Raw genomic sequence first — 12,322 nt, 5'->3', positions numbered from 1 at the left:
TACCCCAGTATCCAAAGAGACTCACCAGGTGGAAAATGAGCCAGAGTTTTTATGAGGGCAAGGTCAGAAGGGAGGGCCAAGGGGGACAAGATGGCGGGGGGGGGGGCAAGGATGGCCCCTGGTCCAACCTCCTTTTTCTGCCCCCTGGGCCCCCGGGACCTCCACTGGCTGGCTGCATGTCTCGGCCAGGCCCCCGTGGAGTCAGTTTGTAGGCGGTCAGCTGAGTTCTGTGGAGCCTCTAGAAGGAAAGCAGCACCCCCACCCCCGCTGCTGCCCCGATTTCTCAGGAGGGGGTGTCCTTGGCCAGAAAGGAGCTGGCTGTGGCGCATGACTCCTCTTGGGGCCCCGGGCTGGGCGGGGCGCGCCTCCGGGTGCAGCAGAGCAGGCTTCGCAGCTCGGAGGAGACGCTGCTGCTGAAGGAGGCGTAGATCCAGGGGTTGGTACAGCTGTTGAGGCTGGCCAGCAGCATGAGCAACACGAAGGGAGGCCCTGTGTGGGGCAGGAATCGGGGCTGGGGCTGAGGGGGCCTCGAGGTCGGTGCACCTGGGCTCGAAAGCCACGCTGGCTGGGTTGAGGGGTGGAGGGGGGTGAAGGTGCACATGCACCAAGATTGGGTGGGCCCCCACAGCCCCAGCTACTGCCACACACCTTCCCGCGGTGCCTCTGGGTCCCACGCGGCCCACAGCTGCACAAGGAAGAAGGGCGCCCAGCACAGCACGTACACTATGACGATCACCAGCGTCATCCTCACGGTCTTGGCCACGGCCGCCGACACCCGGGCTCCCTCGGCAGGGCCGCCCGGCCGGCACCCTCGGCGGGGCCCGCCGGCCCTCGGCACCGGCCCTGGCCCCAGGCTGGCATGAATCTCCCGGAAGATGAGCACCTGACAGGCAGCGATACCCAGGGCAGGAGCCACAAACACCATTAGGGCGATCCAGGTGACGTAGGCACGGAGGCCCCAGGGCTCAGCAAAGCGGGCCCAGCAGTCAAGGACCCCGCTGCCATCCACGTCACGCTGGGCAAAGATGAAGAGCTGGGGCAGGCTGAGGAGCAGCGAGAAGGCCCAGGCCAGCAGCACTGGCCGGTTCCAGTGAGTGCCACCCGCGTGGCGGTGTGCCAGCATGGGGCGGCAGATGGCACGGTGGCGGTCCAGTGTCATGGCCAGGATCATGTAGGAGGAGGCATACATGCCCACCATCTGCAGGTACTTGACTGCCCGGCACAGGGCATCAGGCCCACGGAAGCGGTCGGTGGCGTCCCAGGCCAGCTGGGGCAGCACTTGGAACAGAGCTACGGCCAGGTCGGCCAGGCACAGGTGGCCGATGAAGACGTGCATGGGTGCCCAGCGGCCCCGCCGGCCCCGCCGCACCAGGGCCCCCAAAACCAGGCCGTTGCTCAGGGCCACAGCCACGAAGACGGTGGAGAGCAGGGCCAGCTCTGCCTGGGCTAGCAGTGGGTCCCGGGCAGTCCACAGCTCCCCTTCGCTGCCGTTGCCTGCTGGGGTAGGTTGAGAGAGGTGCCGGGGCACAGCTGGGCAGAGGTGGGGGCGGAGGGCCAAGTCAGTGAGTCTAATTCTGCCCAGGCACCAGGCCGCTGTCAACCTGGGCCCTCTGTTTCCCTCCAGCCTCCTCCTTCCTGGCTCCTGGCCTTCCAGCACAACACACGTCATCCAGCACCATCCCCCCACCACACACTGCCTCAAACTGCATGTGGTGGGGAGGAAAGGGCAGCCCCAGGCCCAGGTGAACCAGAGGGCCGGCTCTTTCCAGTGAGGGAGGCGGGCTGAGTTGGGGATGCCGAGGGATGGGAAGCTTACCTGAGGTGGTGGATGCCATGAACATGGCAGGGAGTGCAGGAGTCCTGAGCGCCTGGGGGAGACGACGTTGTGAGCTCAGCCTCCCACCCGAGGGGCCAGCCATGCTGCCCAGAGTCTCTGGATAGGGGTCCTTAGAGCCTTGGCCGGGGTGGTGGGGTGGGGGCCTGTGCGTGTGACTCTGTGTGTGTGTCTGTGAGACTGTGTGTGAATCGTGTGTGTGTGTGAGAGAGATACTGTGTGTGTGTGTGTGTGTGTGTTCATTCCCATGGCCGGGTCCTGGGGGGTACGTCTTAGCCTAATCGACGTTGGTGAGGTCTGGCCACTGAGGCAGACTCAGACCTTGGCGCCCACGACGGGGCGGGGGAAGATGGCACCAGGGGTCATCAGACAGATGGACAAACCCAGCTTAAGACCCATCCAGGCAGCCCATGAGAAGCGAGGCAGACATACAGACCCCCCACAACCTCCTGCCCTGACAGAGGCCCAGAGAGGGAACCGTTGGAGGGCTGGGGGCAGGGTAGGAGGGCTGCTACATCCCCCTTACCTGGCTAGACTCCCGGGCTCCTGGGCAGCTGGGCGGCAGCAGGCGTAAAGGTGGCCCCAGAGCTCAGATCAGCTTTCCATGGGCGGCCCCGCCCCAGCCAGTCCTCTGGGAGTGACCAGCTCAGGAGGGGACTTCCTCCCCCACCTCCATGAGCCTCCTGGCCTCTGGTACCGGGAAGTAGGCTCCTGGCCTCCTCTGCTTCCCTTCCCGGCCCGCCCGAGGCATCCCAGGTCAGTCCCTGGGGTCCCAGGCTGCCCCTGAGAAGGCCCGAGCCCTTCTGAGCTGGGCCTGGCTACCCCCCAATACCCCCCCCTACACACACACACCGCCTATGACAATGTCGGGTCTGCGGAGCTCTGGGCCATCCCGGAGTTCACTATGTCTATTTTCAAAGTGGGGTAGCTGTGACCAGAGACGCACTGGCTCAGCGCCACACAGCTTTCTCGTGGCAAAGCCTGACTCCCCTTTGCCAGGACAGGCTCCTCTGGCCCCTCTCCGGGCTTGGGCGAAGCGCCTGAGGCTCCTACTAGGCAGAGGGAGGGCTTGTCCCCAGCCAGTGTAGGCCCCTCCCATCCTCAATTAAGCCTCCTGGAGATGAGGGGTGGGAAGAGATGAGGGCCGGAGATGAGGGGTGGGAAGGCGGTGGAGTGAGGTCCTGCCAGCTCCCTCCCCTGAGGTCTATGGGAGCCCGGACTCCCCCTACCACCTCGCAGCTACCTGTCCGTCTCTGTACCCCACATCCCATCTCCCCCTCCTTGTGCTTCCTCAGCCTCCAGGACCCCCTCCTCTCCAGCCCATCATTTCCCCCCCTCGCCAGCCCTCTCGTGCCACAGGCCCGGCCTCCCTCAGTCCAGGCTGGCCCAGCCCAGCCCCAGGAAGTGGCCTGCGCACTGCACCGCGTGGAGCCTGACTCCAGGCTGATGTTGGCTCTGTCTTCCTGTTTGTCCGTGTTCCTTGTTGACCTGCGAGGTTAGAGACCAAAACGGCCTCTCCCAAACAGGCCCGGGTACAGCCCAGGCCAGGCCCCCTCCTCCTGGCCGGACTCTGGCAGCACCAGTAGGGGGACATTAGGATGGGGGTCCACCCGCCCTTATGCACCACACACACCACACACCCACACACAGCACACATACCCACACACCCACACCACACACAGTGCGCACAGTACACAGCACACACATACACCCCCCCACACACACACCACACAAACCACACCCACACACATCCACACCACATACCCACACCACGAACCCACAGCACACAGAACATACCCACCCACACCACACACCCACACACAGCACACAGGACACACAGCACACACAGTACACAGCACACACCCACACACATCCACACCACATACACACACCACACACCCATACCATGCACCCACACACAGCGCACAACACACACATTACACAGCAGCACACGCCCACACACAGCATATCACACTCGCATCATGTTCAGTATTCATACAGCACACAGTAAACACACACACACTGCTTGTACACATGCTCCCCCGCCACACCCCCACAGTACACATGGGTATTTATAATGGTTTTTCCTATTTGAGAGTCGGTTGTAGAATACCAGTGCCGCACATCTGAACACATCAGCCATACCTCCTAACAACAAGAGCATCCTTACTTTCTGCCTGTAACCACATGAGTTTTATTAACCCAAAGGCATAGAAAAAACTTTTAAGCTGCCATCTGGATCTACTAAAAAGGTAGAAAGTGGAGTTCCCAGGTAAGATTATAGAACAGATCTTTTGAAGGAAAACTGTAAGCCACTGGGAAAAATTCACATCACATCACACTGACTCAATGGACATGAGTTTGAGCAAATCCCAGGGGAGAGTGGAAGGTAGAGGAGCCTGGCGTGCTGCAGTCCATGGGGTCACAGAGTTGGACACAACTCAGTGACTGAAACAACACACCACCACTCAGTATGTCTTTCTTCTTGCCTTGTGTCCCTGTGTGCCTCACAGGACCCCAGTCCCCAGGACTCCCCCATTGGCCTGGGAATCTGAGGTACTTGTTTTGCCACTCCCCCGCTGTGTGACTCTGGAAGGCTGTGACCAGCTCTCTGTGACTCAGCTTGCCCCTCTGTAAAATGGGAATCCAGTGACTGAAAGTTGAGCCCTGGCTCTAGAACGGGCAGAGACTTGAGCCGGCTGGTGATGAAGTGCCAACCTCATCACCTCCTTACAGGGTTCTCTGCCCAGACCCAAACGGGGCCCCACAGGGCTGGATTCCAGCGGCGAGCTGGCGCAGGGCCGGGCACCATCTCTGCTCCCCGTGTTCCTTGTTTCCTGTTGTTGAGAGTCCAGGGAAAGTCACAGGGGAGGCCCCTCCCTCCAGCTTTCTCTGGGTTCCAAGAAGCAAGGGGAGGGATTTGTGTCTACACCAAGGCCAGGGTGTAAAGGGAAGCAAGTGCTGGGGACCTCTGGAAGGGACAGAGAGACCCCGAGGCCAGTGGCTATGCCTGGAGAGAGACTCTGGCCTCCCCCGGCCCCTGAGAAACCCCCACCCCCAGAACCCCAGTGCACGTGCAGGTGCTCTGCCCCTTGAGAGCCTGGGCCGAGTCCCGCTGCCTGCAGCAGAGACCTATGAGAGAGAGATGCCCCAGCAGGCCCCTGCCCCAGCCACCAAGAAAGACTTAGCCATGGAGCTATGCTGATTAGCCTCAGGTGGCCTCAGGCATGGGGCAGGGCTGAGTAGACACCCTCCCCATCCCCTCAAGCCCCTTCCCCAGCACAGCCCTCTCTGCTCTGCCCAGGACTACATTTGCAGAAAGGTTCTATTTGTGGCCAAGGAGCATGCCCTGAGCTCCCCTGACTCAGTGTCTGAGCAGAAGGCCACAGAAGGCTGACCCCAGGTACTGGGTGCCAGGGCGGAGGTCAGAGAAGAGGTCAGGGGGACAGGACCCAGATCCTGGGAAGTGCAGTCCTGTGCCAAGTGGTGTGCAGGCAGGCAACAAGTGATGGTGGTGGTTTTTCAGTTGCTCACTCATGTCCGACTATTTGCCACCCCCTGGACTGCAGCATGCCAGGCCTCCCTGTCAATCACCAATTCCCGGAGCCTGCTCAAACTCATGTCCATTGAATCAGTGATGCCATCCAACCATCTCATCCTCTGTCCTCCCCATCTCCTCCTGCCTTCAGTCTTTCCCAGCATCAGGATCTTTTCCAATGAGTTGACTCTTTGCATCAGGTGGCCAAAGTATTGGAGCTTCAGTATCAGTCCTTCCAATGAATATTCAGAACTGATTTCCTTTAGGATTGACTGGTTGGATCTCCTTGCAGTCCAGGGGACTGTCAAGAGTCTTCCCCAACACCACAGTTCAAAAGCATCCATTCTTTGGCGCTCAGCTTTTCTTATGGTCCAACTCTCACTTTCATACGTGACAATTGGAAAAACCATAGCTTTGGCTAGATGCACCTTTGCTGGTAAAATGATGTCTCTGCTTTTTAACGTGCTGTCTAGGTTGGTCATAGCTTTTCTTCCAAGGTGCAAGCGTCTTTTAATTTCATGGCTGCAGTCACCATCTGCAGTGATTTTGGAGCCCAGTAGGAATGGAGACCAAAGGCATTTCTCAGGCCTTGGGAAAGACCCTGGAAGGCTATTTTAGGCATTAGCAAGAAAGAGGAGCCAGCCCAGGACACAAGGAAAGAGTGACAAAAAGCCTGGAGAAAAACCAGGGGAGCAGATGTTCCCGAGGTTAGGAGGGGAGACAGGTACTGTGAGGGAAGGAAAGACAGGAGCCAAGCCAAGGGGAGGCCAGACCTCGTGCCAACTGGAAAAAATGCACACCTCAAAAGTGAAGTATGTTTTATTCGGCCGACTTTTGGAGGAGTGCATCCTGGGGCACCAGCCTCTCAGAAAGCTCTGAGGGACGGTCCCCAACAGGTAAGGGAAGAGCCAGGATGTATGGGAGTTTTTGCAACTAAAACCGGGTCATGGGAACATCAAAAGATTAGCGTCGGCTAAAGAAAGCTAGACAACTCAGGTGACTGCATCCAGTACTTTTCTGTGTGTGGCAAGATGCAGAGGTGCAGGTGACATTCTTTGTCTACACCAGACATGGAGAGAGGGCCTGTAACTGGGCATTCCCCCAGAAGCAGGCATTGCAGACTGCAGCTCCTGCCTGGTAGTGGGAGGAATGCGTAATGTCCCAGCGAGTGAACTGGTATGGCAGGGACGAAGCAGGGCCAGGAGTCAGGCTGAGGACACAGATGCCCTGAATCCAAACATGCGGATGTGCTTTTGGGCAAGTGTGTGCTGGGACAATGGAAAGATAGGGTGATCACTCGCCTGAGGTCTGAATGAAAGTGAGCAGGGATTTTGAAAGTGAGACAAGCCCGATTTGCCCATTGGAGGAGGCTGGGCAATGGAACTTGATGGCTTAGGAGCCCTGTAGGCTCTGAGCTCTCTCCAGGTCCTGGATGAGTTTTCAAACATTAAGTCATGAGGTCTTCCCTGGTGGCTCAGGGGTAAAGAATCCACCTGCCCATGCAGGAGACACGCGTTCCATCCCTGATTCGTGAAGATCCCACATGCCTCAGAGCACTTAATACTGTGAGCCACAACTAGTGATCCCGTGTTCTAAAACCCGTGCTCTGCAACAAGAGAAGCCACCACGATGAGAAGCCTGTGCACCCCAACTAGAGAAAAGCCCGTGCAGCAATGAAGACCCAGCACAGCCATAAATACATAAATAAATGCATAATTTTTTTAAATTAATTAAATAATCATTTCGGTCTCACCTCTGCTGGTGGGATCTTAGTTCCCTGACTAGGGGTTGAACCTGCACCCTCAACACTGAAAGCACCGAGTCCTACCCACTGGATGGCCAGGGAATTCCCCAGGAATGACTCTGTAAAATCAGCTCTATTGAAGGATGATTAGCATACAGTAAAATTCATGACTTGCTTCATGAGATCTGACACATAATACAGTTGTGTAAGTGAAAGTGAAAGTTGCTCAGTTGTGTCTGACTCTTTGCAACCCCATGAACTCGTCCGTGGAATTCTCCAGGCCAGAATACTGGAGTGGGTAGCCTTTCCCTTCTCCAGGGGATCTTCCTAACTCAGGGATCAAACCCAGGTCTCCCACATTGTGGGCAGATTCTTTACCAGCTGAGCCGCAAGGGAAGTCTAATACAGTCGTGTAAGCACCGCTATAATTATGATACGGAACTGTTGCATCACTGCAGAAAGCTTCCTCATGGCTCTTTGTGGTCTCCTTCCCCTACCCAGAGCCTGGCATTTTCCTATCCCTATATCTGTGTCTTCCCTAGAACTGTCCACATGTAGAATCCAAGCATGTGCAATATTTCATGTCTGGCTTTTTTCACTCAACAGGATGCCTTTGAGTTCATCTCTATGGCTGTTTGTATCAGGACTTTGTTCTTCTTTCTTGCTAAGAAGCATTTTGTTGTCCAGATGGATCACAAGCAGCTTATTCCATTAACGGTTGATAGACAGGTAGGTTGTTTCCAGTTCGGGGCTTTCATGAATAAGGTAGCCTTTCCATGCTTTAGCTTCTCTAGCAGGCAGCCTTAGCCCTGGGACAGCCAGCTCCTGTGATAAATAGGTTTCATTTGATAAGAAAGCAGCAGATTGTTTTCTACATGCCTTGGATCGGTTTGCATTCCCACAAGCACAGTTCCATTTGCTCTCCATCTTCACCAGCCCTTGCTATGATTGGTCTGTCATTTTTCTTTAGCCTCTTTCAATTTTAACCATTTCAGTGGTATTTTATTCAGGTTTTATTTTTCATTTTCTTTTGACTGATGATGGTGAGAATCTTTTTATATACTTCCTTGCCAATTGTCTATATTCTTTGGTGAAGAATATAGAATATAGAATTCTTTGGTTCAATCTTTGGCACTTTTTAAAAGTTTTCTCTCTCATTTTCTTTCCATTTTGTGTGTATTTTGGTTACAAGTCCTCCAACAGAAAGGTTTTGCAAATAGTTTCTCCCGCCCTGTGGCAAATGGTTTTCTAACTTGACAAAGTCTAATTTTATATATATTTTTTTCTATCATGGTTTGGGTTTTTGTGTCCTCTTCAAAAATTCTCTGAATAATTCACTGTCGCAGAGATAGTCTTCTATGAGTTCTTCTAGGTGTATATTTCTAACTCCTAGAGTTAAGTCTATGATTCATTTCGAGTTAAATCTTGTGCACAGTATGAGGTAAAAGTCTGGGTTCCTCGTTTTCTGTGTGGATACAAATTTGTGCTAGAACCAGTGGTTCAGAAGACTGTCCTTTTCATCTTGAATTACCTTGTACCTTTCCTGAAAATTGATCATATGCATGTAGGTCTTATTTTTTCTGGACTCGCAATTCTATTCCTTTGATTTCTATGCCTACCCTTATACCTTAAACCAAGGCTGGCTATACTGCCTATTTAGAAAAAATTATGTATGTCTTTATTTATTGTGTGGCTGTGCTGGGTTTTGATTGCTGCTTGGGCTTTTTTCTAGTTGCAGAGAATGGGGGCTACTTTCCAGTTGCTGTTCATAGTCTTCTCATCGTGGTCATTTCTCTAGTTGGGGAGCACGGGCTCTAGGGTACGAGGGCTTCAGTAGTTGCAGGTCCAGGCTCTAGACTACAGGCTCAATAGATATGGCAGAAGTGTTTAGGTGCTCCTAGACAAGCATGATCCTCCTGGACCAGGGATCGAACGCGTATCTCCTGCATTGGCAGGCAGACTCTACCACTGAGCCACTAGGGAAACCCAAGGCTATGCTATCTTGACTCCTCTAGAGTGATAGTAATTTATTTTTTTGGATCATACTGGACAGCTTGTGGGGATCTTACTTCCCTGATAAAGGATCAAACCCGTGCCCTCTGTGGTGAAAGCTCAGAGTCCTAACCCCTGGACTGCCAGAAAATTCCCTATTGTAAGTCTTGAAATCAGATTGCATAAATCTTGTAAATTTGTTCTTTCTCAAAATCTTTTTGGCTAGTGTAGGTAATTTGCATTTCCATGTAAAATTTAAAATCAGCTTGTCTGTTTCTACCAAAAAATTAAAAAAGCCTGCCAGGATTTTAATTGCTATTACATTGAATCTGTAGATAAATCTGGGGAGAATTGGCATCGTAACAGTAACAAGTCTTTCAACCCAAGAATGTGGTGTTTCTTTCCATTTATTTAAGTTTCTTTAGTTTCTCTCAGCAATATTTTGTCGTTTTTTATATACAGGTTTTACACATATGTTAAGTTATCCCTAAGTGTTCACATTTTTGATGCTATTGTAAATGGTAGTTTTAAACTTCAATTTCTGATTGCTGTTAGTTTATAAAAATACTAATGATTTTTGGATATTGACTGTTTATCCTGCAACTTTGCTAAACACTTATTGGTTCTACTGGTTTTTGCAGATTTCTTAGAACTTTTTCTTACATAGCCATTCATGTTCTTTCTGAATCAAGACAGTCTTACTTTTTTTTTCCCCTGATCTGTATGCCTTTTATTCCCTTTTCGTGCCTTACTGCACTTGTTAGGGCCTCCAGTGCAGCGAAGGGTGAAAGTGATAAGAGCAAACAGCCTTGCCTTGTTCCTGATCATAAGGGAAAAGCAATCTGTCACCATTAAATATGACAGTAACTGTGGGTTTTTCATAGACACTTTATCATGCTGAGGCAGTTTTCCTCTCTTCCTAGTTTACTGAAAGCTTTTTTATCATGAGTGGGTGTGGAATTGTATCAAATGTTTTCTTGCAGCTATTGAGATGATCACGTGATTTTCTTTTTTTTATTGTTGCTTTGTTAATATGGTCAATTACACTGACTGATTTTCAGCTGTTGAAGCAAACTGTCTTCTTTTTTGGTCATGATGTGTTATCTTTTTACATATTGCTAGATACGATTTGCTAAATTGTAAAAAAAAAATTTTGCCTCACAGCTTGTAGGATCTTAGTTCCCTGACCTAGGACCTTGGCAGTGACAGCATGAGTCCTAACCACTGAAATGCCAGGGAATTCCCTGAGTTGCTAAAATTTTGATTAGTACTTTTACATCATGTGTGTTCATGAGTGATACTGCTCTGTAGTTTGCTCTTCATGTAATGTTTTCAGTTTTGGTATAAAGATAATGCTTACCTTGTAAACTGAGTTAGGAAGTGTTCCCTCCTCTCCGATTTTCTGGAAGAGTTCATGGTGAATTGGTGTTATTTCTTCCATAACATTTGGTACAATTTGCCAGGGAAGCCATACAAGCTTGGAGTTTTCTTTGTGAGAATGATTTTTGCTACAAACTCAACTCCTTTACGGAGAAGGCAATGGCACCCCACTCCAGTACTCTTGCCTGGAAAATCCCATGGACGGAGGAGCCTGGTAGGCTGCAGTCCATGGGGTCGCTGAGAGTTGGACACGACTCAGTGACTTCACTTTCACTTTCATGCATTGGAGAAGGAAATGGCAACCTACTCCAGTGTTCTTGCTTGGAGAATCCCAGGGATGGCGGAGCCTGGTGGGCTGCCGTCTATGGGGTCACATAGAGTCGGACACAACTGAAGCAACTTAGCAGTAGCAACTCCTTTAATGACTATAGGGTTAGTTAGGTTATTTATTTCTTTTTTAATGAAATTTGATAGTTTGTATATTTCATAGAATTCCTCCATTTCATCTAATTATTGCCATATGTTTTATACAACATTCCCTTAATATCTTTTTAATGTTTATAAGATCTGCATTGATGGCCCCTCCTTCATTTTTGATATTGGTAATTTATATCTTGTCTCCATTTTTCCTGAGCGGACTGGCTAGAGGTTTATCAATTTCATTAATCTTTTCAAAGATCAGCTTTTGGTTTCATATATTTACTATATTATTTTTCTGTTTTCTAGTTTATTGATTTCTGATCTTTATTATTTTCTCCCTTTTACCCAATTTTTATTTAGTTTACTCTCATTGCTAGAGGGAATGCTGCCCAATTTATCAGTCGCCTAATAAAGCCAATTAGATCTTCAAATTCACTTTCTGAATTTTTTTAACAGTATACACATAGATCAATGAAAAAAAAAAAACCTAAGACTATATCTATGTGAAATGTTATATATAATTTATATACATACATTTATTATAAAGATAGTATTATAAATCAGTTGGTAAAAGATGAATTATTGAATGAAGGATATTGGGGAAACTGGAAAGTGATCTGAAAAAATATTTATTTGGGTCACTACCTCACACTTTACAGCAAAAGAAATTCCAGACAGAGGAAAGGTTGGAATGTGACAGCAAGGAGATCAAATGAGTCAATCCTACCGGAAATCAATCCCGAATATTCACTGGAAGGACTGTTGCTGAAGCTGAAACTCCAATACTTTGCCCACCTGATATGAAGAGCTGACTCATTAAAAAAGACCCTGATGCTGGGAAAAATTGAAGGCAGGAGGACAAATGTGCCATTGAGGATAAGATGGTTGGATGGCATCACTGACTCAATGGACATGGGTTTGAGCAAACTCCAGGAGATACTGGAGGACAGGGAAGCCTGGAGTGCTTTAATCCATGGGATTGCAAACAGTCAGATACTGAACAACACTAGAAGAAAACATGGGAGAATTTTTCTCTCTTGCTGTGGACAAGCCATCCTCATTATAGTAAAACAAACACACAGATAGATAAAACAAGAAGCTATAAAAGAAAATACAAACAAATTCTAGGTTTCCCCCCAGTTTTATTGACTTGAAATTGTAAATATTTAGGTATACTGAGTGATATTTTGATGTACATATTCATCACCCCATCAGTTCCCTTTTTAAATCTTTTTTTGGTGGTGGTGAGAGCCCTGGAGATCTACTCTCTTAGCAGAGTTCGAGTATACTATCATGCCATACATTAGGTCTCCAGAACTTATTGAACTTATAACTGAAAATGTGTACCCTTTTCCAACATCTTCCCATTTCAGCTGGCTCACAATCTTTAGTACTCACTCACCATTCTCTGTTA

At 50.2% G+C, this 12,322-nt stretch overlaps 1 protein-coding gene across 2 annotated transcripts; it reads right to left on the bottom strand.

Annotated features, from left to right (window-relative positions):
- Nucleotides 1–30: 30 nt before the first annotated feature.
- AVPR2 (arginine vasopressin receptor 2) lies at nt 31–2,521 on the bottom strand. 2 transcript variants are annotated; one of them, XM_018045071.1, is made up of 4 exons: nt 2,361–2,521; nt 1,817–1,868; nt 649–1,530; nt 31–489 (listed from the first exon to the last, which is right to left on the bottom strand). In XM_018045071.1, exons 2-4 carry the CDS (start codon nt 1,839–1,841, stop codon nt 284–286), a joined length of 1,113 nt encoding a protein of 370 aa, XP_017900560.1. In that variant the 5' UTR covers nt 1,842–1,868; nt 2,361–2,521; the 3' UTR covers nt 31–283. The 2 variants fall into 2 exon arrangements, with proteins under 2 accessions (XP_017900560.1, XP_017900559.1); XM_018045070.1 differs by having other exon boundaries at nt 49–489; nt 649–1,868.
- Between the last annotated feature and the right edge of the window lie 9,801 nt (nt 2,522–12,322).

The sequence above is a fragment of the Capra hircus genome, unplaced genomic scaffold, assembly GCF_001704415.2.
Source record: "Capra hircus breed San Clemente unplaced genomic scaffold, ASM170441v1, whole genome shotgun sequence".
Taxonomy (NCBI): domain Eukaryota; kingdom Metazoa; phylum Chordata; class Mammalia; order Artiodactyla; family Bovidae; genus Capra; species Capra hircus.
This window is presented reverse-complemented; position numbering and strand designations above follow the sequence as displayed.